General features: G+C 41.3%; 2 protein-coding genes and 1 long non-coding RNA gene across 3 annotated transcripts in view; 1 reads left to right on the top strand and 2 right to left on the bottom strand.

Annotated features, from left to right (window-relative positions):
* ARL13B (ADP ribosylation factor like GTPase 13B) overlaps window positions 1-757 on the bottom strand; it is a 30,380-nt gene extending 29,623 nt beyond the window's left edge. The window contains exon 1 of the mRNA XM_050333649.1: window positions 660-757. The gene's annotated coding sequence lies outside the window, so the exon portion shown is untranslated. The remainder of the gene's footprint in view (window positions 1-659) is intronic.
* Window positions 193-23,163, top strand: PROS1 (protein S). Its single transcript, XM_050333643.1, has 15 exons — window positions 193-301; window positions 3,989-4,146; window positions 4,940-4,964; window positions 5,298-5,384; window positions 6,276-6,398; window positions 6,499-6,621; window positions 8,428-8,553; window positions 10,674-10,795; window positions 13,262-13,380; window positions 15,042-15,231; window positions 15,709-15,876; window positions 16,874-17,042; window positions 17,861-18,009; window positions 18,428-18,641; window positions 20,752-23,163. Exons 1-15 carry the CDS (start codon window positions 241-243, stop codon window positions 20,895-20,897), a joined length of 1,980 nt encoding a protein of 659 aa, XP_050189600.1. The 5' UTR covers window positions 193-240; the 3' UTR covers window positions 20,898-23,163.
* Window positions 2,972-9,552, bottom strand: LOC126649488 (uncharacterized). Its single transcript, XR_007631057.1, has 3 exons — window positions 9,442-9,552; window positions 3,462-3,489; window positions 2,972-3,237 (listed from the first exon to the last, which is right to left on the bottom strand). It is a non-coding gene; the product is annotated as an uncharacterized LOC126649488 (long non-coding RNA).
* Window positions 23,164-25,524: the final 2,361 nt, after the last annotated feature.

The following is a 25,524-nucleotide window of genomic DNA, read 5'->3' as shown; positions in this document are numbered from 1 at the left end:
ACTGGGGAGCCGCTGTGTCCCTATCCCTGTCCCTATCCCTGTGCCTATCCCTGTCCCGTCCGCCCCCCAGCATGTCCGTCCAACCCCCTGCGCCCGGGCGGCGGAGCCGGCGCCCTGCTGGCGCTCCCCGCGGGGCAGCGCTGCCCGGCCCCCCCGCCCGCCCTGCCGTCCCTCCCTCCCGCCCCCGCAGCCCTGCCCGGCGCCGCCGAGCCGCGCAGTCCCGGCCGCCCCCCGGCAGCCATGGGGCCGCGGTGGCTCCCGCTGCTGGCGGTGGCCATCGCCGTGGCCCAGGCGGCGACCTGTGAGTGGGGACACGGAGGGGAGCGGGGCGGGGGGCGGGATGGGATCGCGGGGATGCCCGGAGAGTGCGCGGATCCGTCGATCCCAAGGGATCCGGCAGCTTTCTGGGGTAATCGGGATGTGACTCGGGGCACGTGAGCGGCTCTGGAGCTGTTCGTGGCGCAGGGGAGAGTGTCCCTTCGCGGGATCCCCTCCCGGGAACAGCCCCTGGGGGTGGGTCGTGGTCTCCGGGAGACACCGCGTCCTCGTGCGGTCCCGACTTTTGGCGAGCCCAGACCTAGGGAAGGGCTGCTTGCTGCTCACAGGTTAAAACCCAAACCATCATCATCATCATCATCATCATCATAATCAAGTCTTACCTCTCGAAACAAAAGTCTTTTAGTAGTAAAAGAAGTCTGTGTCTCGAACAAGCTCAAAGTGAGCCTCTCTCTGACCCGTTTTACTAATGATTAAACCGGCAGAAGAGGAACCCAGTGTTTACCATTCGGGCTTTCAATGTTTGTTCGCTTCTCGAAGTCAGGAATCCCGTCACTCAGTCTCGAAAGCGGAAAGTTCATTTTTATAACTTTTTTTTTTTTTTTAAAAAAATAAGTCTTCTAGCGAATGTTTCATAATGTTCTTTTCTCCCGATTTCATCACGTTTTCGGCTCTGTGTATCTTCTCCATCGCTTACCTCGTCACTTTCTCTTTCCTCAATGGCAGTGTCAATAGCTCATGCAAAATTCCTGCGGTCCATGTCGTCCAGCTTCCTATCCCGGTCTCTGAACAATGGCAGGGATTTCTGGAATGACAGGGAGGCAGGAAAACAGCTTAATGATGCAGCTCGTACCCTTCAGTAATCACAAAGCAAAGTGGCCACTCCGCTGGTCTTAGTGCAGTTGTTTGGTCCAACACCCAGTGAGGGACACATTTTGGAGAAGGGACAGACGAATATTAGGGGCTGACTTTTATTTTGTTGGCTGCATGAAGCTGATGTCACTGATAAGCGTTTTGGGAGATTCCGGTCCCTGGAATTTTGTGGCTGTTTGCAATACAGCAGCATCACAAGTCCTTTTTATTCAGTTTATGGGGGGCTCTTGAGTTTCTGGGAGAGCGCAGGACTGGGCTAGAGCTGCTTTCAGTGACTGGGGGTTTAGGTAAGCAGCTGTAAGTTAGGTTTAAGTGGCCCACACAAGGCAGGTTGCATCTGTACAACAAAACAGCTGTAAGAAAACAACTGGATCTCTTCCTCTCCCACAATTTTTCTTTCTTTAGTAGCACTGCTTCCAAACAGGTGCTTGATAAGTCATCACTGCACGGTGTCTGTGCAACACCTGTGGAAATTGTGAGGCTGCTGAATTGCACGACCTTCAGTGATCACCAAGTGAAACACAGCAAGTGCATGAAGGGTTAACTGTCTGTTTGGCAGGGTCAGAAGTGGGCTGGAGTTTCCTGTAATCAAACTGGCAGCAGCAGCAGTCAGGATTGTTTTTTAATAAAGGTCCTATCGTAATCTTTGTAGTTAAAACAGGGATTAATAAACACACTGGTAATTCTGTGCACGGGAGTTGGAATGTTTGCGCTAAAGCCCACGGAATTTGCTGTGAGTTACATGTTTTATTTACACTCAGTGTCATAGGAAATCAGCTTAGGAGAAGGATAAACAGCTGTGATGTAGGGGAAAGACCTATTTCCATTACCCCACTGTGTACTGGAGACATAAGGTAGACAGTGTTATATCTGTTTGCATGCACTTACAGTAAATAAAACACAAGAAAACCTCAAAACTGCGTGAAAATGAGAATGATGCAGCTAAAGGTCAAAACAAGGTTATTTAAAGTCAGCTGTGAATTAGGCCTCATCTACACCACAATTTTACCTTTTTTGTTGTCACTCCTTTTGCCTCAGAATAGATGGTCCTTCTGCATCCTTCTTATTAGCTTGCCTTTATGCAGTGACAAAGCATTTACTCAAAGTAATTAAAATAACACTGCTAGCAACAGTTGATGGTAAATAAGTTATCAAAGTGTTTTCCTGGGAATGCTTTCCAGTGCAGCTAGGGTTCAGAAGAGGTCTCGGGAGGCCTCTCTTCTTGTCCTGTCATCTCCCTGTGCATTTTGCCAGTCTCCCAGCTTGTTAGTGGTGGGCTTTTGGATTGAGAGAAAAGGTCTAAGACATCCACAACTGCACAGTTTCCAATTCACTGCTCCTCCTCTCAGCTCAGCGAAGAACAATCAGAAAATCCAAACCCACCTCTTGAAATACACTGTTAACAGTCCTTCTGGAGGCACACTTCTGGTGTGCCTTAAGGACTGTGAAAGTGGAAGGCAGCAGCAGAGGAAAGCAGGCTTGAAGCATCTCTTTTGTGACGAGAGTTCTGTGGGAAGTGGAGGCCCGGGAAATGAGGTGAGGTTGTTCTTTCTCCAAGCAGTTTCCTCGAGGATCAGTCTCACCTTGCAGCGTCCCTTCTGTTCTCCAGTAGAAGCACCACGTGGATTAGCATGCCTGCAAGAAAGAATGAATCATCAAATAGCAGACTGATACACTTATGAGCAGGGAAAGAACACAAGCTGACCTCTCCTCCTCGCATTCCTAAGCAGCTTGGTGGTTGCTCTTTGAGATAAAGGGGTGCTTTAAAACTTGAGGGGTGTGCTGCAGTACATCCACCTTATGCTAAGGAAATTTTGTCTGTTGCCTTTCTGGAATGATTAATCTTACCAAAGAGATCAGTTTGGAAGTACAAGCTCACCCCCACGTGAAGTACATTCAGGATGCTTTGAAAACAGAAAGGTTTCTTCAGGTCATTATCCAAGTTGCAGAGTGCTTCAGCTCTGTTCCCTGGAACTTGCTAGAGACCTTTAGGATGGTCTGGTTTTATTAAATATGTCATCTAAAAGCCATTCTGCATTCAGGTTCTGAGCCTCATTAGCTGCTCTTCTTAAGTTTTCCCTGTTGTCTCTAAAAAGAAGACCGAAGCAAAAATATCTTTCATTTTTAGTATCATTTCTCAACTCACCTGTTTGTTCACCATCTGTGTAAAAGTCAATCAAATGACAATAACAAGACGTGAAAATTAGGTGACAGCACATAACATGATGGATCTGAGATATAAAAGTTAGCTAGGATTCTATTTTATCTTGGTAAACTGTGAGTGTATTCATGGGTTATCTGAGATTTCTCACCTTTTACTTAGTCTTGTTCTGTGCAGTTCTGAAAAATAAAATTATGCTTATGTTAATTACACATAAGAAGTACCCTGATTTTGGAAGACATAGTTTTGGTCTCACATGACTTAAATAGCACCAGAGTATTTACAGGTCACTGAGACAGGTAATATAAGAGGCTTTGCAGCTTTTTTCCCCTTAGAGGGCTAAGTTGTACTACTAAACTTGTACTACTCATATCTTAAAAAAAAAAAAAAATAAAATCTTGTCCTGAATATGAGAGTTAAATTGTGCTTCAGGCATAGCATTGCACAAACATTTTGGTGACTCAGAATTTTCTTTTTCCTTGTCAGCAACAGCTCCCCCAGACACAGAAAACAGACTCCTGGGATTTCCTTGCCCACAGTTTTCAAAATGACAGTGAACTCAGCTCCTGACTAAGCATTTAATTCGGAATTTTTTGTTAGGTCCTCGTATTTATTCAGTGTTTACTACTTTGTTCAGCTGCAAATAAACAATGACAGAGCTCCTTTGTTTCTCCCAAGTTCTGTCCCAGCAATATGCCTCTCAGTTCCTGCTGAGGAAACGTCGAGCCAACTCCTTTATGGAAGAAAGCAAGAAAGGAAATCTAGAAAGAGAATGCATTGAAGAATTGTGCAATAAGGAAGAAGCCAGGGAAGTCTTTGAAAACAATCCTGAAACTGTAAGTATTTTATGAATAGCTGTGACATAGACGGTTCTTTGCAGAGGAAAAGCCAGAAGTACGTAGAATTCACACTTCAAAGCTATAAGAACCTTAATGAAAGGGCTAAATTTAATTACTGCAAGATTTTTTTTCAAAGTGTGGAGGACTCTGTTCCTCAGTTCACTACCACTGCACATTGTTTGGCAGCAGGTATATTTTATTTACCGTTTTGCTACAAAAGGTTTATTATGTTTTGCAAACAATGTCAGTTCCGAGTTCTGTCTTTTGATAACATTGGATGTGTTTGGCAATATTAGTTGTTAAGTTTAAATAGTTTCAGTAATCAATGCTCAATTGCTTTTAATAATTTTTGCTTTAGTAACACTTTTCACTTTTGGGATGAAGTTGCTGTGAGAAGTTAAACGTATTCCAGGGGGGTTTGTTTGTTTTGGGTTGAAAACAGGAAATAAAGGAGGCTGGCTCTGCATCCAATAACAACATCAAACCAGATCCTTCCACTTAAAGAGAATTTTCAAAGTAATTTTGACACCCAATTCATTTTCACTGCCTTCATTTTGCAAGTTCTCAATTCATTGCAGTGTCTTAATCTCTCCTTTGAACCTTGTGTGCATTAAATAATCTGCTTGTTTAGCCTAAACAACAGTGATATAGAAAACCTGGCCTATATTCTGTGAGTCAAAGTAACTTTTTAATTCCTTTGTAGTCCTAATACCAATATATTTTAGAACTTGTTCAGTGATATATTTTGCTCTAATTTTATCTACCTGAAATTTTTCTTTTCTTTCCGCAGGAGTATTTTTATCCCAAATATTTAGGTAAGTACAAAAAAAAAAACAAAAACCCTAAACAACTCCAGTGTATAATTCACTGGTCCCCTCATTTGGATAATACTGGTTTAGTTATTCTGCCCAGAGCACTTGAATGATTTCCATGCTGATTGTAATGCACAGAATCTCCCTGAGCTCTTGGATCCTTAGTGCAGAGGCACTCAGGAGGTTGCTCTGTGATCAGCCACCCTCAACGTGCCCAGACAAGTTTCCTAATCCAAGCTTAGGGAACAGACCCTTTGAAGATGGATGAGCTTGCTGTGATTTCAGCCTAAATGAGCGCTGGTGTCATCAGCAGATCGTGTGGGTTTGCATTTGCAGGCTGCCTTGCCTCCCATCGAGCTGGGGCGTTCAGGGTTGCTGCGGTTACTCCTGATTCTCCAGCTGACCTGAGGGACTGTGTCAGGGGTAAGTGCTGCTGTTAAATGCTTCAAACAATGCACTCACATCTCAGAACACATGCATGGCTACAGAGCAGTTCCCACGGGCACAGAAACAGACAAATAACCACTTAACTCAACAATCTAAAGCAGAAATGGACAAAAAATGTTGGGTGAGACAGAGCATTTTCAGAGAAAGCAGTTTAAGTGACTTGGTTTAGCTTTATGAAGCACCCTGGAAAAGAACCATGACTAAGTGCAGAACTCTCCTGGAAACAGAAGACCCCACAATATTCCCCAGTTCCTCTGTACTCTACTATGTCTTTAACTCTTTGCATCTAGCAAGTCATGTTAATAATAATATATCTACAGATTTCGAACTTTGCTTTCTGAGGTCTTGCTGGCACGTATAAAGGATTTTCAGTTGCTCTTTATGATGCAGATTTGTTTGTCATTGAAGTTGATATTTGTAAGAGGTATTTGTATTATACCCTGATGTATCCAGCCTACCCTTGACCTGGATGGCCAAGGCAACCCGAGGTGCCAGTTCCTCTGTAAAAGTGACCCTCCTTGAACAGAGAAACTCAGCTAATTTTGAAGTCTTGGCATTCTTGAAACTTTCAAGAAATTTGTGGTAATATGATGAGGCAGAGCACTGTTCTTTAAAAAGTGAAATACATCCTTAAAATGTAATGAAAACAGTAAGAAGTCTGAATTTGGTCATATTTTGCAGACATTGGCATGGTTTGGCAAGTAATTTGTCTCCTAGTTGTTTTCTGTCTGACAAAGAAAGTATTGATGTCTTGCATCAAGCCCTTTCCTATTTCATGACATGTAAGGAAGAGAAGAAGAATAAACTGATTTCTTGAGGAAAAATAACCCCAAATAACAAGTCTTTTCAATGCTTTCCATCCCACAGAAATTTCCAACCAGTGCAGCCCCCTGCCCTGCCATAAAGATGGATATAAGGATTGCATAGATGGACAGGGCAAATACACGTGTGTCTGCAAACCAGGGTGGAGAGGAGAGAACTGTGAGGAAGGTATGGCCTTTGATCTCATGTGTTGGCTCTCAGGAGTACAACTACAGTTCTGCTGTTATTGAACAGTATCTCAGTTGGTTTGATTTTGTTTTCCTTGCAGATATAAATGAGTGTGAAGACTTTAATGGAGGTTGCAGCCAACGCTGTTCCAATTTACCCGGGAGCTACCGTTGCTTGTGTGAGGATGGATACTTCATGCACTCCAACAAACGGGATTGTGGAGGTACAGAGGGAGACTTAAGAACACTATTCCATGATGATACACTGCCTGCTGCCTAGGGAGAGGAAAGAATTTAGTCCCACAGTTCCATAAATGCTCTAAGTTCATAAAAGGTTGTGTTGCCCCTGAAAGGTTCAGCCCTGCTTTGACTTGGCTGCTCACTGCCAGCTTTTCTGACAACCACACGGTGAACCAGATCCAGGAGAAAAAAAAAGAAAGAGGCAAAAGGCTATAGATGAGATTCTTATTCATTTCAGAGCTCCAAAGAGCTTGGTTTTATCCCTTACCAGTCTCACATAGGCTTTAAGCGTGCTAAAACAAGAATCTAAAGTGGTGTGACCAGCTAGTATTGTTACCATGGAAATCCTGCCTGGGCTTAGTTTGAATCATTCCTAATTAGTGATGGTGCTCTTTCAGGAGTTTGAAGTTCACTGGAGAAGAAACTATTAATGAATCCATAAATTCTCTTAATGGAGAGAGAGATTTGGCTTTTATTCACCCAGAATAATTTTTTTTTCTGTGCCTGCCTCTGTCTGTTATTATTGGCCAGGACCTATGTGCTCATTCCAGTCCAGATAAAGACCATGTGCTGACATAGTTAGCAATTCTTACTGCATAATTAGAAAACAAAAAAATACAACTTCATTTTATTTTAATGTCACGTTTTATTGCCAAACTATGACAACAGTTTTGGATAATGTCAAATAATTTAAGAGACTGAATTTGATGGCCATCTTCAGCTATCACTTTCTTTAGTCTATAAATTTTTGGGAATTAATAACTTCCAAAGTAGTGCCACAACAACCAGAGATTGTGGTTTTGTCAGAAAGGGCAAGCAGATAAGTTGATTAGAATCTCTGTGATTCTTGAAAAGATACTGGAAAATTTGGTTAAAAAATAATCAAAGATAAAAGTAGACCACTGTACCTTAGTACCCTAAGTACCAGTTCTGTCATTTGATAAACTGGATTTCAGTATTTCATTACATCCAACTACAGTTACACAACTAGGAATTTGGAATACACACAGTAACTGCAGAAAAGTAGTCCAAGTTCAGGGCAGCTTTGACTTAATAAGGTTCCAGGAGTCCTGGCAAGCCAGTGGCAGACTCTCTTCTCCCTGTGGTTGACCATTTCCACTACTACAGAATCACAGAGAAAACTGGAATGATCCCTGCACACACAAGTGGGGATGGAGAACTACCAGGGATCTGATATTATTCTGTCCAAAAGACATTTAACAAGATTGATGCTATGTGCTGAATCCAGTTGTCACATCTGCATCGTGGAAATGACAGTGAAAAATTGGAAACCCCCCAGAAGACAGACACTAAAAGGGTTTGAGGGATAGAGAGACAGTGAGGGACTTGAACACCTGTCAGCAGAGCCAATTAAAAGAGAATTGTGACATGAATTGATTGTAGCATGAAAGAACCTCCAACAGGATTATCTCCTGTCTTTCTTTCTGGATGTCTTTTTTCTAAGGTAGGATTTTATTCTGCAGTCTGGTTTAGTTTGTAGGAAGCCTGCAGGCTGTTTCTCTCCCTGCCTTTCTGGACAAGCATCACCTTTCTTGTTACCCACAGAACACAGGAAAGAATGAGAAAGATAGGCAGGCAGAGAATTTTTTTCCTCTGAGGGCATGCCCAGGTGTCTTTTGCCTCTGGAAATCTTCATGGCTATGGCTGTAGTCTGCTGTGAAAGCATGGCAGACCAGTTTTCCAGCCTCACTCAGTTTGGATAGGGTTAGGGAAAAAAAATGGTATGGAAGATAGTGACGTGTTTTTTAATAACTTGTTTGTATTTCTAGATATAAATGAGTGTGTGCTACATCCAAACATCTGTGGGACAGCCATCTGTAAAAACACCCAGGGAAAATATGAATGTGAATGTGCAGAGGGCTACACGTACAATTCAACTTCCAAGAACTGTGAAGGTAGGGCTTGGCTCCCAACCCCCTCCTTTCCTTATTCCCAGACGTTGGATTCTCAGTTCATGGGATCTCTCCTTTCCCACTGCAGGGAGGACTTTCAGGCCAAGCTCTAAAAAACTGTCTGACATGTTTCTTGCAGGTGCCTTGGACCAATGTGTTGAGCATCTGAACATCACTAGAGTATTTTGTCTTAGAATGTGTTTTTTTATCTCTCTTGGTTTAATACACATCAGAAATTAAATTTCAGTTGTAGGACAGCTATGAAAGCCCTTAGAGTTTTACAACGAAGAGGAATTTTCTACATTGCCAGTTTAAGAAAAATATATCCATGACTGGTTTTTATATTTTAGATGCTGCCTTTATGTGACTACTCAAAAGGACACAGAAGCAGCTTCTTGCTGTCCATGAGTCTTTTGCTCCATGGCTTTTCATGCAGGTTTCTTGTAACAAAGCCCTGCACAGTGCTAGTGATTGCATATCCAGATGTCAGCTCTTTGGTCCAGTTACTGTGGGATTAAAACACTACTGACAATTTTATGTTCCCCGTGTGCACCAAAGTGAGAAAAACTTCACAGTAATTTATCTGATTCTTGCTCCTCTCAGTATTTTCCTCAGATAGATTCAGTTGGATGCAACCCATGTAAGTACTGCTGGTCTAGGCTGCAAGATGAGGATGCTACAACAAAAAAAGTCTCACCTCCTAGGAGGAGATTATGCTGCTAAGCTTTTAGACCCTGCTGTAACCACATTAAATGAGTCACCAAATCCTTTCTGAGGACAGGATCGTGCAGACTGGCAGGAATGCTAAGTGACATCAGCTTTTCATTGGCATGTTGCATATGTAGGTGGCCAAATTCAGTTATGGTTATTAGAAAAAGTGAATTTACTTACATTTATGCACAGCTCTCTCTGTGGTGACAGATTCCAGTAGACTGGGACAGCAGAGGTGTTGTTTTCATCTTTTCCTCAGCCATTCCTGGGAGAATGTTGCTGCAGTTCTTCATCCCTGCTGGAGATGGGAGACACTATGAGTGGAAAATATCTGTACAGTTCTTTGTTTCATAGTAGCCATACAATTTTAGACACAGAGTTTGATTATCTTTCTCTCACTTTTGCAAGTTCAAACACCTTGCTAAAAAAAAAAAAAAAAATAGGTAGTGGAAATGAGTAAGTACACTTACTGTGCTAGAGGGGTCTATCCTGCAGTCAGGAGAACTGAACCCATCTCTTAAAGGATCAAGGTTTTCTCTTAAATCTTTAAAAAAAAAATCTCAGCATAGTATAAAACAGATTTAAATGCATGCATTGGTACAAAATTGTTTATTCCCACTAGGAGGGCCATTTGTTTCAAAACAAGTGTTGCAGTTACTTTAATCTGAGGCTCCAAATCGCCCTCATTAGAGTCTCTTGTCAGGGAGAGGTTTTGTTTGTTTTTATGTCAGAACTGTAAAAGTTGCAGTTGGCCTTTTACCCAGCCTTTCATTTTTTAAATTATTTATTGTGTACAACCTGCTATATAGAAATAGAAGTTCCTTGAGTTGATTTAGCTTATTTGCAGTTCAGATCAGCCTGCTGTCTCCACAAGCAGATGCTGTCTGAAACTCAGCTATTTATGAGATGATGGTATTTTATTTTGAAAGGCATTTTGCCCTGAGATTATTCTGGTTGTATATTAATAAAGGAGGTCCTTTCTTCACATACTTCCTCCATATGCTCTTAATATTAAATCTAAGCTCTCATGATGATGCCTTATAGGGAAAGGAAGAGATCTGACGCAGAATGGCACTTCTGCCATACGTGGTGGTCATTTATGAGGTCCCTTTCAATAATTCAGCCACATTACAGCTCAGTTTCTTAGTGCCTCACAAATCAGGCCAAACTGCCTGCAGCTCTCCACACCAGGGCTCTCTATCAGATTAGTAAGTCTTACACACCCAGCAGGTAATTCTGGATTGTAAATTTTACACAGGAGACCTCCAGGAGCATTAGTTTAGCTTAGCAGCAGTCACCTATTGAATTCCTGTTCTTCCAGGGAACCCATCTTGTCCATTATTCCACTAATTGTGTTAGTTTATCAGTCTATTCCAAGAATAAGTCTTCCTTTATGCTTCCATTTCTCCTAGATATCGATGAATGTGCTGAAAATGTTTGTGCTCAGCTCTGTGTAAACTCTCCAGGAAGTTACAGCTGCTACTGTGAGGGCAAGAAAGGGTTCAAGCTTTCCAAGGACATGAAGAATTGTGAGGTAAGACTGTGCTATGCAAAATTCCATGTGGGAAATCACAAAAACTGGGTATTTCTTGATAGCAGGATAAATTAGAATAAGGCAAAGAGGAAGCTATTTGAGAACAGATTAAAAATTGCTGGAGATTCTGATCTATGGTTTGGCTCACAAAGCAGGCCTGGTAGGGATTTGGATGCCATTCAGTTCATGAATGTTCATTTACAGGAGTCCTGTCAAAAGAAACTTGCCTTAGCCAGTCATCTTCATTCTCTGCTGTTTCCAAAATAAGCCTCAGCTTTCTCCTCTCAAACAAATAATTTCTGTTCAGCCAGCTCAGAGGCAGAACGTTCCATTTGCCCATATGTTCCCAAGTTTTCCTTAGACTGCACAGAAGTTTGCATTCACTGTTTCAGAATTACTCTGTGCTTTGCCTGTTTGGATTGAAAAAAAAAACCAAACCACCAGCTCTGGATTGTTTTCCACAGTTCTCATCTGCCATAGCTGAAGAAAAAGCCCTCAGTAATACTTGCCAGTTGAAGAACATCCTGCAGCCAAAAGTGGCTGTTCTTGCTCAGTTTGGAAATTTACACTTCTTGGTAGCAGAAACTTTGAAACTGCAGAGGATCAGAATTCAAGGATTCCAGTTCAGGGGTTTTCTTCTGTTCTCTGTGTACTTTGAAAGGTGCAGGCAGGCTGAGACTTGTTTTGTGAAGGGAAATCACACAACAAGTGCCAACAAAAAAAAAAAAACACCTCTAACAGAGTCTAACAAAATTTGGATTAAGCTTTGGGAACAAGATCTGACACAAGTCCTGGCATCTGTGTGTTAGATCTTGTTGGCACTTTCTGAAGTTTAGTATCTGAGCAACACTTGGCAGTAATTCTATTTCATTTTGCTCCTCCTCGAAATAGTAACACGTGATAAGGCTGGAAGAGGCTCTTATTTTAAATGCTGTTGTTCATATGTGATTAATTCCCTATCTGGAAGATAGTTTAAAAAAAGTTTAATCAGCTGAAAATAAATGCAGTCTAAAGACTAGTGATGCCAGCAGGCTTAAAATGAAGTAGCCATAAAATTCAAGATGAGCACCTCTACATTTACTGGAACTGCTGCATCAGGAATACAGAAGTCAGAGTTTGGGAACTGCACTCGATAACTTTTACAAGAGTGCAGCATTTCTTGGGAACAGAAAAGTTCTCACACCTGTTCCTGGTCATTCTGTTCTGCAGTACTGCTCTTCTGCCATCATGGGGTGTTTTGAGTGATAAGATTAGATCCAAATGACTTTTAGACTCCTACTGTGAGACTCTTTTAGACTCCTCAGTGAGGAGGCAGGTGCTCTAAACCCCATTCTGGGGTCTTCCCACCTCTCTCCACACACACAGCCTGATTTCCTGGGCCTAAAGGAATCAGTGTTTTACTTCTAAATGAAGTCGTACATATTACTTAAGTGCAAAATTACACTTTCAGAAGATAAGTCAGCAGTGCCTTAGAATGGATACTTGACATTGCTTTACTGAACATTTTCCTAGTTTAAACTTGCACCACACAAAATAGATGTTACTCCTGAATAGAAACATCTTTGTTTAAAACATCAGGTGGATGAATACCTGAAGGAATAAGCTCAGTTTCCCCCCTGCCATTGCAAGTTTGATTACTCACACTGACTTTGGTAAGAGCATTAGGATTAATCCTAGTTTTACATTCTGTTTGTAGTTGCCACAAATACTTGGAATTTTTTACCCTTTTCCTGATAATGTGCTCTTAAGGATTTCGTAGTCCCACTGTCAATCCTCAGAAATATTAATTCAGTGCTATTCCAGTAGGAATTGTGGTGTTGCTTTTGTCAATATTCCTTTCCAGAGCTCAAATAGGACAGGTACATTCAAGGAACAGCCAAGACAGAAACATATTCTTTTAATCTGTTACTTAATCCACTTGTAAATTGTTACTTTTTATTCCAGGTAAATGATTCTAATAGTACTAAAGATCATTCAGCTATGATTAGCTATAAATCAGTTGATAAATCAGGTGATAAAGAAAATAAAATCACCTTTTATGTTTTTAATGCAATCTTCTCAAGACACAGCTCTGACCCCATTCCCTTCTAACAACTGATCAGGTTTAGATTCTACAGAACTTCAATAATGGAGCTTGGCAGGACCCCCAGTATGGGGGTGTCAGACATCCCTGGTGAAAGGAAAGCACCTGATGGAAGATTTGAATTCTTAATTCAAATACTAAATGTTTAAATAGTAGTTCTGATCCACCAGAACTGTGTTATCCTCCAGCAGTTTAAATAATGGACATTTCAAAAGCAGAACCACACCACTTCATTTGTACATAGGTATTCAAGTTCTAAAAAGCCCGAAAAACCAGAGGTAAGCCATTCTTTAGAAACAAAAAAGGCCAGGCCAGCAGCCAACAGGAGTGCTTCATAAGCTATCACAATGAATTAACAGGGTTTTTTTCTCTACCATTTTCAGTCTGTTACTCAGTGTATCCCACTGAACCTCGAAAAGAATTATGAACTGCTTTACCTGGCAGAGCAATTCATTGGAATTCCCGTCCTCTACCTAAAGTTTAAATTGCCAAATGTCACAAGGTAAGCACTGACTGTTTATAGAAGCGTGCACTGACATTATGGACATCTGTGCTCATTCATTTTCTGAGGGTTTAGAAAGAGTGCCTTGCATGCATAAATTACATCACCACCTCCACAGTGGTTAAGATGATACCTTTGTGTGAAGAATGAATTAACTCAGGTCCCACCATATGTCTGTGAATAGCAGGGTTGAAGTCTTGAGGCAGTTACAGTCCCCGTTCCCAGTGCTGCTCTGAGGGAGAGGGATGTGGGACAAGGAATTCCCAAAGATCCAGAACCAAATGGGGAGAAAGGGAAGAGGATTGAGGGTGCTAAGTTTAATAAGCAGTGGGTGCTCTTGGTTTGTGGAGAAGAGAGCAAAAAGGTGGTGGCTTTCTCACGGCAGAAGCTTCCTCTGGAGGAAACAGCAGGGGCTGGGGAGGGTGGGAGGTGGGGATACAGAGACAGGAAGGCATTTAAAATTATCAGCAGAAAATTCAGAGATTATAGGAAAGTAGTTACTGTACAGCTCCCAGTTAAATATGGGAATGCCTTCAGTTTGGTTGTTGCTGCTACTTCACATATACTCTGGGTGGAAGCTGTGACATGCCCTGCACATCCTGCTGAGAAACAAAACCAGGCCAGTGTGTTCCAAGGACAGCACCTTGTCTACAGATTTCTTTACAGCTGTCAGAGCAATTGTTAGTGCTGGTGACCCCTTTATTACTTGTGGACTTCAGCTGAAACTGCAGCTTGACTTCCTGACAGAACAATTTGAAGGTAACAGCAGCAGCAGCAGCTGTCGAGCTGGTGGTCCCCAGAGCCCCAGAACCTTGCAGAAGGACATAAATACTGATAACTTTTTCCTGTGCCGCTGTTCCAAGTCGGCCAAGCATTAATGCTGCCCTGGAAGACCTTTCTGAGGTGATAAAATGTTTGAAGGTGTCCTGAGAGTGTCTGTGTAAATACAGGACTGTAAATGCAGGTCTGGCGAGGGGCAGCTCCATCTGGCGGACAGGGAACAGCACTGCGAGTGATAAACACCCCAATTAATTACAACTGCCTTCAGAAAGCCTTGACTTCCAAATGCTTTGCTTTCCCCTTTCATCTTTAACCTATTTTATCCATTCCCAGAGCTTCAGGAGACGCACACTCTCATTTTGCCACACACACACGTTTGGCCAAGATCCAGATTAACAAACCCTCAGAAATCAGAGAATGGCATATGAAAGGCAGCATAACCAAAGCAAATTGCCAGCTTACAATCACTGTAGGACAACACTTGGCAACCCTTGTTGTACTGAAGCACATCCTCGCTCATATATTTTGTCTGCATCACATGCCCACAAAACCCAATGGGAATGTTACATCCGTCTTATTCAAGGGAGGGAGATGTCCTTCACATGTAAAGCTCACAGTGGATTTGGGAACTGAACCAAGGTTCTTTCAAGTGCCAGCTCAGCCTGTTCATCTGGAAACTCTTCACTGGATTTGGGTGAACAAGGCTCATGTTAAATTCTGCTTTTGACTAACTGTATGCAAACATCACAACTCCTCAGCTTCAGAGATACCTAAAGGTTCATATCCATGAACTTTTTTTAACCCTGGTAATGAGTTATCATAGGCTATACAGTATTTCATGTTTCCTGTCTCCTTATTGAGATTTCTTCTTCACAACCCAGATTTACAGCAGAGTTTGATTTCCGGACATACGATGCAGAGGGAGTTATCCTGTATGCAGAATCCTTTGACAGTTCAGCATGGATATTGCTGGCTCTTCGTGATGGCAAGATTGAAATTCAGTTTAAGAATGAATTTGGAACCAAAGTCACCAGTGGAGGCAAAGCCATTAATGATGGACTGTGGCATATAGTAAGTTGGGTTTTCTTCTGCCCTTTCCTTCCTTTAAACCACTGTGGAAACATTCTGTGTTTATAAGTAAAGTAGGAGAAACTAAGCAGCCATTAAAAGACTAAAAATCATGCACTCACACCCCAGATTTAAAAATCAACCAAGAAATTCACAAGAATGCCTTACATCAGGAAGGAAATTGGGTTGCCTGTTCGCAATCAAGAAAGGGACAATCACCACGAGCTGTCAGCATAGCAATTATTCTTTTTAAACATGACAAAGGAAGTGGCAGAATATTGAAAAGTGAGATTGCATGCTCAAGTGCCTGTTATTAGATACTTTGTGTTTACAGGAAGTTTTACATTTGCTAGACCAACCCAAATCCATTTTGTTCTTCAAGCCTTCCTCTCTGAGATGAAAGGCCTGGCTCACTTACTCCATCTATAACAGCTACATTTGTGTGTGTGTGTATATCTAACTATTTGTATCTTATTCCAGATATCAGTTGAAGAACTGGAGCACAGCATCAGCGTGAAAATAGCCAAAGAAGCTGTGATGAGTATTAACAGCCCAGGAACTCTTTTTAAACAGTCCCAGGGTTTCCTGGAGACCAAGGTGTACATTGCAGGATTGCCTCGCAAAGTGGGCGATGCTCTTGTTAAACAGGTAACTGAAATGACAAGGCAGATGTTGATTGATACTGTTCTGTTTGTTCAGCTTTGTTTACTTAGGAGTCACAGAGGAAGCAAGTTTGGCACGGAACCCATTCAGGAAATGAAAATCTGGTTATTAGACCACTGTTCTGAAAAGAAAAGCTTTGTGCTCTGCCTTCAGGAAGGTTTCAGTTGTAAAAACACAGAGCTTTTGGTCTAATCTTTCAGGATTCTGTAACCTGTCTCCTAATAAAGCTTTAAGATTCCCTAAATCACCAGCACTTCTGCTGAGAGGGCATTTTGGAGTGATTCTTGTTTTGTGGGGCTGGCTTTTGGCAGGCTCTGAGCAGGTGCAGAATTTACTGTGCAGGCAGCACAACGAGCTTTCATTTTCACTGGGTTTTATAATAGCCCAGGCTGGTGGAGCCCTGTGGTTCTTTCACTCTTCTAACCTCAACAGCTCATATTGGGATGAGTTCAGTCAAGTAGCAACTGTCAAGCTAGTTGGCAATCTAAACAGAGGCAAAAGGGAACTGTATACCTTTGTATTTATTAAAAAAAAAAAATCTATTTTTGCTCAAAAGTGAGGCAGAAAGAACAAGTATGAAACGATACAATGACATCCCCTTATCCAATAGAGAGCAATTCCAGAAATTCCTTTGTGTTTTGAACAAGTAACAGTGCTAGTGAGCACTGTCTTCCAGCTATACCAAAAAGCTGCTGGCCTTTCGTTTAGGTCACAACACGAGCTTTGAAAGGTTGAAGGAGTCTGTTTTTGTACAGGTCACTGGCATCAAAGTGGGAAACAGTAAATCAGAAATACCTTTGGAAGGCTCAGGTACTAAAAGCATGCCTTTTGTTTGCTCCCAGCATCAGTGCTATAGCCTATGGTATTGATAGGACTGTTGTTAACTCCACAGAAGTGAGTTGATATGGAAAATAATGCCTTATTTTTGACATTTTTAAAGCAGCTTCGAAGGCAAACCCCTAATACTGCGATTCTTCTACAGATTAACCCTCGGTTAGATGGCTGCATTCGTGCCTGGAACCTGATGAATCAGGGACATTCAGGTGTAAAAGAAGTTATTCAAGAGAAACAAAGCAAACACTGTTTAGTGTCAGTGGGGAGAGGATCCTTCTACCCTGGCACTGGAATGGCAGCATTTCAGATAAACTACAGTGAGTATTTTTTTGCATATGCAGCTTTTGCTTCTCAACAAACATCCTGTCTTGAGACTGCAGGTGCATCTCTTGCTCCTTCCTGAACCCAGAACTTCCTTGCCTGACCTCCTGCCTTAGCTTTAACATTTGCAGTCTAGAATCTCCTTGTGCACACTTGAGAGCCCAAATCTCTTGGACATTGTCCCAAATCCTGTTGTCATTATACTCTTTCCAATCCCAAATGCCGTGCTACCCTTCAGCCCCAATCATTTTCATCCCAGAACTTGCTGTTCTCTCACAGTTTCTAATTCACCAGCACACTTAAAAGGATTTCTCCAGTGTTTTATATTCTGTGCTTCCAACCAACTTCCATCAGTTTCCTGTGCCACTCAAGTTGTAAATGTAAAAGGGTGTGAGAACTGCCAGTTTTTCTTGGCAGGAGTTTATGGGTAAATTATTTTTTCGGATTTAATTTTGAATTGACCTCACATGAATGTGGCACCTGTTCCATGTTAGAATGGAGATGGTAGCAAAAAAAAAAAAAAAACAAAACCAAAAAAAAAACCACCCCAAAACTTCATAAACACAGAAGATCCAGGATTAAAAGTTAGGGGAATTTTGTTGGTTTTTTCTTTGTTTTTTTTGGTTGGGTTTCTTTACACTTACTTTCTTTACACTTACTTCTTTCTATAAATTCTGAAGTTCACTGCTTTTTTTCTGAAGATTAATACTAATTTTTCCATAGCAGGCAGGAGATTAAATGCTAATTTTTAACACCCTATTAATTTTTCATTGCCAGATGGATTTACTAATTTCAAGTATTCTTTTTAAAACAGATAACCTTGACAGTGCTGAAGATTGGCTAATAAATGTGACTCTGAGTATTCGCTCATCCACAGACACTGGTGTTATGTTTGCCTTGGTTTCTAATGAAACAGTGCCTCTTGCATTGTCCATAGTGGACTCTAACTCCTCTGACTCACAGGTGATCTTACAATTATCATAGCAATTAACTGCATATAAGTCTCACATCTTGGTTTTGTCTCACTCAACTTACGGCCCTATTTGTGAAAAATCAAGCTACAAAAGCCACTCACATGTGCTTGCATGGTAGCCTGACTTAATATTTTGAAAAGGATTTATGCCATATAGTAATGTGCAGAAAATATATTTCTATTGGAAAATATATTTATATTAATGACTGATTCATGTGTATTAATGTATTTCTATTAATGAAAATATAATTGTATTAATTATGTCAGCTACATTACTATTATGTAATCTTATTTCAGATCCATGACATCATGATTTCCTTAATCTTTCCTTCTTTAGCCTTTCCTTCCAATGTATGTGTTAAAGTTATACATGACATCTTTTGTGATCTCCCCCTTTTTCCTCTTTAGAAAATCGCTGTGACCATTGGAAACATCACTGTTAAACATCTGGAATCAAAGAAGTTATGTACCCCTAGAAAGGTGCAGGTTGGACTTTTAGTAACCAAAGAGGAACTGGAGCTGTCTGTGGATTCACACACAGACAGAAGCAGTTCAGAGCACCTGTCTGTCCTGAGTCAAGCCATGGTGGCAAATGTTGTCACTTACTTGGGTGGGCTGCCAGGTAAATCCTGTTTGTTTATTTTATTTATCATTTTTTCATTTATTTGTACAAGCCTGTTTATATTCAGCCTTACTCAAGCTAGGAAAAGCCTACAATTGTTAAACAAACAAACAAAAAAAAGTGCTGCTTGTTTCATCCAGCTTTTAAGGGAACCTGCTTTTCAACAGTAGCATTATGTGGCCCCTTAAGACCTGGGTCTCTCTCTAGGTGTTTTTTAATTTGGAAAATATCTTCGTTTTCGAGTTGGGAAGAAATAGGCATTGCATACTTCCAAAATGCCACCAGCTGGCACAATTTAGGAACTGCATCAAGCATGAGGGAAAACCAGGCATTTGGAAGTAATTTAACTGTCAGAAGTGCAGAAGGAGAAGTCAGAAATATGGTTCCAACAGTTAAACTCTGGCAATAGATAACTGGAAATCTTGGTGCTGAAACAACAACTATTTTGTTTAAAGGAGTGTAGTGCCAGTCTTAAGACATGTACAAGGATTATTTGGTACAGGAATTGTACATTTTTATCTATAAAGTAGTTTGATTTCAGGGTGAGTCAAGAAGAAAAACAGCATTGTCCCAGGTGAGGAATTTTCAAAGCCTAAAATACTCAAACTTAAATTGCCAGAGGAAAGATGCCATGGTTAGAATATTACTACTCTTAGAGCCTTTCTCTGCCTTCTATTACTTTATGGAGAATGAGTCACAATTACTAAGAAAATTCCAAGGGTTTGACCAGCACGTCTGGAATTGACATCCATTTTCCATGAAGGCTGCAGTGCTACAGTACTGCCCCAGATACTCAGCATCTTTATTTTCATCCTATTTCTTCTGCAGAAGGCAAGGATGGACAGGAGTAAGAAGAGGGGAGGGATATATATTTATATAATTTTTGGGATATATATATATATTATATACATATACACATAATTCTTTCTAGTACATTGCCAGCCACAATGCAATTGGCATCTTAACAGTTAAAATCTTTGCTTTGGGCATCTCAAAGAGATGAGAGGAAAGTATTAGTTACTTACTGCTCCTTAAAAGTAATCAGTTTTAAAAGGTATCTTCAACATGCAAACTAACAAAACAAACAAAAAACCCCACCCTCTGTATGAATAAGAAGTTTCCACTTAAAAGTCTCAAAAAAACCAAAAACCAACAACACCTTCTGTGTTATCTGAAGGAGGCACTTCCACAACAACCTCTGTTCCCAAAGAGGGAAAAAGTAATATAGAAAAACTAGTTCATGTTCCTCTGTTCAGCCATTCTGGCATTTATTAATTCTAATTCACCTCTGAAAAACCTCTGGGATTCCTGAGCAGTATAAAAAAAAGTAGGTGGGGGTCCCCACACTGAGCTACGTGGTTAAAATGTGCATTTCATGAACACCAGAAGTCCCTCATTTTGATACACCTTTCCTCAAACTAATAAGTGTTGGGACTATGCCTCTGTTAATTAACTCAGTGGAACCATTCTGGCTGATGAAAGTGTTTTGATCCACCTTGTAGGAATCCAGCTGTACCCTGAGACCTCAGAGCAACGCCTGCTTGATTTTGTGCTTAACGTGCTGTTCCTTGGAAGCACAGCCCTGATCTGATGCTGCCAAACAATGCCTAAATGAGTAGAAAGAATCTGAATTTGCAGTAAGGAAGCAGTGAAATGTGTGAGGTTCCCAGGGGCCCCCAGCTGAGAACTTGCAGATTGGGATCTAGAGTAGCTTTCTGGCAAAAGCAAGGCAGTTCTTTCTGTGACCTCTAAGGCCACAGACATCTGTTTGTGCATCAGGACAAGAGCAGCAGAGTCCAGGAATCAAACCATTGGTTCACTGTTGTGAATAGAGGAAAAGCTACCATGAAAACTATTCCTGTGGTTGAGTTTCTGGATGCAAACAGACTTCTGATGGATATTTCAAATTTACTGACCTTTCTCAGCTTCGCTGACTTTATCTTGATCTTAAAGGGGAGAGAACTAAAGTGTTTCCTGACAGATTGCTCTGTTGTCCCGTGACTAAATAACGAATGGAGAGTGGAGTATTCCCCATGTTTTTCCTAATCTGGAGAATACACACATGAATTTGCGTGCCTTGGCCTAACAAACTGGGTGTGCTTTTGTGCAGATGTTCCTCTGGGTGCTACGCCAGTGACTGCTTTCTACAATGGCTGCATGGAGGTGAAGGTCAACAACAGGCAGCTGGACCTGGATGAAGCCGTTTCCAAACACAACGACATCAGATCTCACTCGTGCCCACTGATTATGCAGTAACTGTTCAGATATTAATTTAACTTCCTTTTTTTTTCCTTTCAGATATAATTTGTGTAATTAGTCTCATGCCGTAATGAAGCCTGCATTGTTTTATGCAAGATATGCCGGGAAATAGTCAGTGGTTTTCCTCCTTTTTGTATAGAATGGAGGAAAAAAAACCCTCTCTGTTCAGAGGGAAAGAGACAATCAAGATGAAAATTCTGTAAAGTGTTCCTTTATTCATATCAGTGGTAGATCTTAAAGCTAGATTCATCTTCCACGTTCATACTATGTCCTTGGCATATTTAGCCTGGAGAGAAGGCTTAGGAATTTCTGTTTAGAAACAATTTTACTTTTCATTTTTCGTGTATCAGCACAAAGTTACAAGTTGAAAATCATTTCAGTGTATCAGAATCTGAACAAAACTTTTCTGGGCATAACGGGCGAGGAAAGATCTCTACAGGTTTTGTAATCTGAGCTTTTGGTAAAGGAAAAAAGTATACCCTGGAATCCATAGCCCAAGCTCTCTGTGAATATGTTTACAAGTTGTATTTACATTGGTAAAGCAACTTCAAAATGGAAATGTTTCTTTAAGTAGCTCAATTTTGGAAAATAGCTTCTGTTATGCCGTGCCAGCTTTAATTCTCCTATCTTTAGAACCCAGCTTTAGAGTTTTAAAAGAGTTCTGGATCAGGTTAGGTAATTTAATTTAGAGGGGGTTAAAATACACCCAGGCAATTTTGGAAAAGAAAGGAAGTGGCTTGAAGGAAGGACCTCTGGTCTTCATCACAGGGCCGAAATTTGCCAATTAAAACTGAGAAATTGTGGCTAATATTGCTTCTATTCAGGACAGATCCAGCACTCCTCAACATAAGCACAGTCTGATGGTCCATCATATTCCCTTTACTTAGGTCAACCTTGCATTCACAGAGCTCCAGAACAGATTTATTTGTGAGCTGTGCTGCAGGTGTGTTTCTGACATCCTTAAAAGCCTAAGTTTTTGCTGGTAACATCAGAAAGTAAAGCCATATTCTGCTCAGCCAACTTCAATAAACCAGCAGGTAATTAGAAAAGTATTGCTTTCCTCAGGTGTGCCCACTTCGGGCACTTCTAATATTTTTTTTAACATCCTTTGAGTGTTCTTTCTGCTTCCAACCTCATTTTCACACCACCACAGACCTCCCTGTGCAGCTCACCTAGTGGTTTTGTTAACCCCCAAACCAAATAAATAGCAGGAGAATTTGCTGCGAGCTGTGGATGTGCACTCTCATCCATCAGCCACAGAGACATTTGTCTGCCAGTATTCCTGACCTGAGGTTTGCTTTCCACACTTGGGACACTGAAGTGGAAATGTATGTACAGAAGGATGGATTGTGACAATATTCATTCTGAGGATTGCCTTCCTCCAGAGATACTCTGAGTGACAGGAGAGAGGTTTCTTCCATCGTGGAATGCTAACCCTAACACATCAGTATTGCAGAATCTGTGCCCATCTTTCAACATTATTGCTCTGTCTGAGGTTATTGTTAAACTTCACTTCCCACTTGTGACATCTAAGGCAGGATTTGCTCCAGCTTTCACACCAGTGCAGCCTCTGAATCTGTAAGTAGCTGCTGACACCCAGGGGCTAACTGCCACTGAACTACTAGTGGGGTTTTTTTGCCTCTCTAGGATGGTAAAACAAGCTTTTGATTTCTCCTGACTCCCCAGAGGGGAGATAGCTGCAGGAGAATATCCTTCCCTGCTCTCCCCCCATCCCAGCACACGCGTTCTTCACGTGGGCCCCAGCTGAAGAACAACTTGACAGAAGTAAGCAGGTTTTTCAGCAAGGCAGAAGAGCTGAATTGGGACTTTTGACATCAAATGTGGCCACTTCACTTATGCTATCTCAGCAGCACCCATCAATTCTGGGAGGCTCTTGGGTCAGGCCCTGCCTTGCACAACAGATGCAGGAAGGGTGGGATGAGGGACACAAAGTGTTATCAATGTTCTAAATAATTATGCTGGTCTGTGGTAACAGAAGAAAATATTTGGGAGGGGTTTTTGTGGGTTTTTTTCTTCTGTTGTTTGGCAGGGTTTTTTTAGGTTTTGTTTGTTTAAGTGTAATAAATTGTATAGAAATGAAAGAAAAAAAATCACTTTCTCACACAGATCGTCTCTGTTTTCATAAAATAATATCTTAGGGTTTTGTAGTTACAATGAAACCTCTGCACTTCTTTTTTTAAATGTAAAAGTGCCTCCCTAAGAATTAAATAAAGCAGCATTTGCAAGTTTCTATTCATTTTAAGTTGCATTTGCCTATCTTTGTTCATTTTCACTGTGCAAGACTTGTTCTGGTGGTCAAATGGCTTAGTCAGGAGATTGTGATCATCTTCAGCATCAAAAGAGTTGGCTCAAATTAATATGCTCTCCAAATAGGCATCCATGCTCTCTGGATAAATTTTTAAGCTTATTAATTGTTCAATATTGCCTGAGGAAATTAAGCTTTCCTTAAAACTACATGTGGAGAAAAGATCAGGGAAAGTTACCAAATTCCTGTATTTTCTCCACCAGATGTATTTCATTGTATTTTTAGGCATAATCATTTCAGCAAGGGCCATTCAGTGTTTACAGAGAACAGCTGGACCTGCTCTGCATTTTCAAGCTCCTGTGCACGTGTGTTACAAATCAGCATATCCTGATTTCCTCGCAAATGAAATTTAGTCATGAAATTGGTTCCCAGTTATAGCACAGCAGCTTCCTGCTCACATGCCTGACTCCAGTTTCCATGCTCCAATGCCTGCATGTTTTCTGGTGGATTGAGTGCAAACACCTTTGCTGTTGATGCTCAAGATTTGGCTCCAGAGCTGTCACCTTCAAACAATGAGTGACCAAATTAATTCTCTGCCATTCTCTCATCCTGCTTGTCACTGATGTTAGTCCTTCAGTGCCATTAATCCCATGTACACACTTAATGTTTTATTGCCCCAGCAACCTCGTTATATCAGAATAACTGCCCTGATTTGGATGCAGTTGCACGTTTCATCTGCCAAAAAGCAGCAGTTGCTTAGCAAGAAGATTAGATACAAGGAAAGCCACAACAGCCAATACCCAGGAGGTAAGTGAGGTATCACTCTGGGATTAAAAGGAACTGAGATACTGAAACACTGGTTTTGTCCCACCTTCTTTTCCTGACTAAAGTCCTGCAACAGCAGCTCAGAGCCAAGTGACCTTCATCCCTGTCATTTTAGATTATTACCCAATATACTGGTGCAAAAAGTGCCAACAAGACAGAAATACTGTTGTGCTAAGAGCAGCATCTACAAGAAATTCTACCCAAACTACCTGTGGAATCTTCACAGGGTTTATCCTTCATGTTTTTAAAACTCTCTATAGCCACAAAATAGCTGTAACCTCGTTGTTACACTGGGCACATCCTTTTTTCTCTGGGGTAGCTACATTTTGATAATATGTGAATAAGCAGCTGGGGGCAAATTCCTGTAGCTTTTATGTAATTCAGGACTTAATTATGTGGTTTTAAAAAAATTAAGTTGAGGGTTTTGGTTTGTTTTTTTCTAAAGGAATTTGTAGCATATCAGCAAATTAGGAATATGGAAAAAAACCCACAAGCAACAAGACCCGAGTTTAGCTGAGTTGGTTAAAAATTGGTGCTAATAATGCCAAGGTCATGGATTCAATCCCCTATATGGGCCATTCACTGAGAAGCTGGGACTCAATGATCCTCGTGGGTCCCTTCCAACAGAGAATATTCTGTGATTCTATAAGAAATCAGTGTCACACAGGATGGGTTTGTTGAGCCAGAGGTGTCCCCCTGCCACATCATTCACTGTGAGGACCGTGGGAAACGCAACAACAGACAAAGCATAAAACATTTCAAAGTGGGAGGGTGCTTTGTTTCTGTCTCCTGAGTTGGGAAGCACCAAAAAGTCAGAAACCCAATCCACCTTGGCGTACTGGCTTTCTGTCCTGTCTACACAGGGAGGGAGACGCATAAGGAACCAAAATCACCTCTTAGAAACAACACAAACTTGAAACAACATTCCTCCCCAAAACCAACGGACACACAAAGGAAAAAAAGAAAACTATTTGATCCAAATAAATATTTTCACCTCCTTTTCTCTGTCTTCCACTCCATGCCCCTCCAAGCACATAAACACCTCTTTCAAAATTAAAACCAAAAGCCACAGCTCACTCTCCCATCCTCATTTGGCACACTTACATCAACCCAAAACTTAAAACAAGCCCAAATGTCAGGGCTGTGTCAAGTCCTGTCCCCCTGCAGCTCTACAAACACCCGTGTTTGAGCAGGCACATTTGCACATCAACTGGAGTTTAAACAAGCACTTGTTGAGTCATTAGCGGAGTAACCAAAGTCACCAAAAGTACAAGACTGGGTTGTGCTGCCAGACCTGCTGTAGATCCAATCTCTTGCTCACTTTTCCTCCTAAGAAAAACGAACCCTTGAAACCTCTGAGAGCCTTGCTTTGCTTTTGCAAGCAGTTCCAAAGTAGTGTTTTGTTTCTTAGTTCTCATGAAGAAGCTGTTTCTCATCCCACAGTTAAAGGGTAAAGAAAAACCCAGCACGGCAATACACTGCTATAAACACAGTTATAGAAAGCTCTTCTAAAAAAATCAGCTTTTCTAGAAA

The sequence above is a fragment of the Myiozetetes cayanensis genome, unplaced genomic scaffold (genome assembly GCF_022539395.1).
Source record: "Myiozetetes cayanensis isolate MyiCay16 unplaced genomic scaffold, myiCay2020 scf5-8, whole genome shotgun sequence".
Taxonomy (NCBI): Eukaryota; Metazoa; Chordata; class Aves; order Passeriformes; family Tyrannidae; genus Myiozetetes; species Myiozetetes cayanensis.
This window is presented reverse-complemented; position numbering and strand designations above follow the sequence as displayed.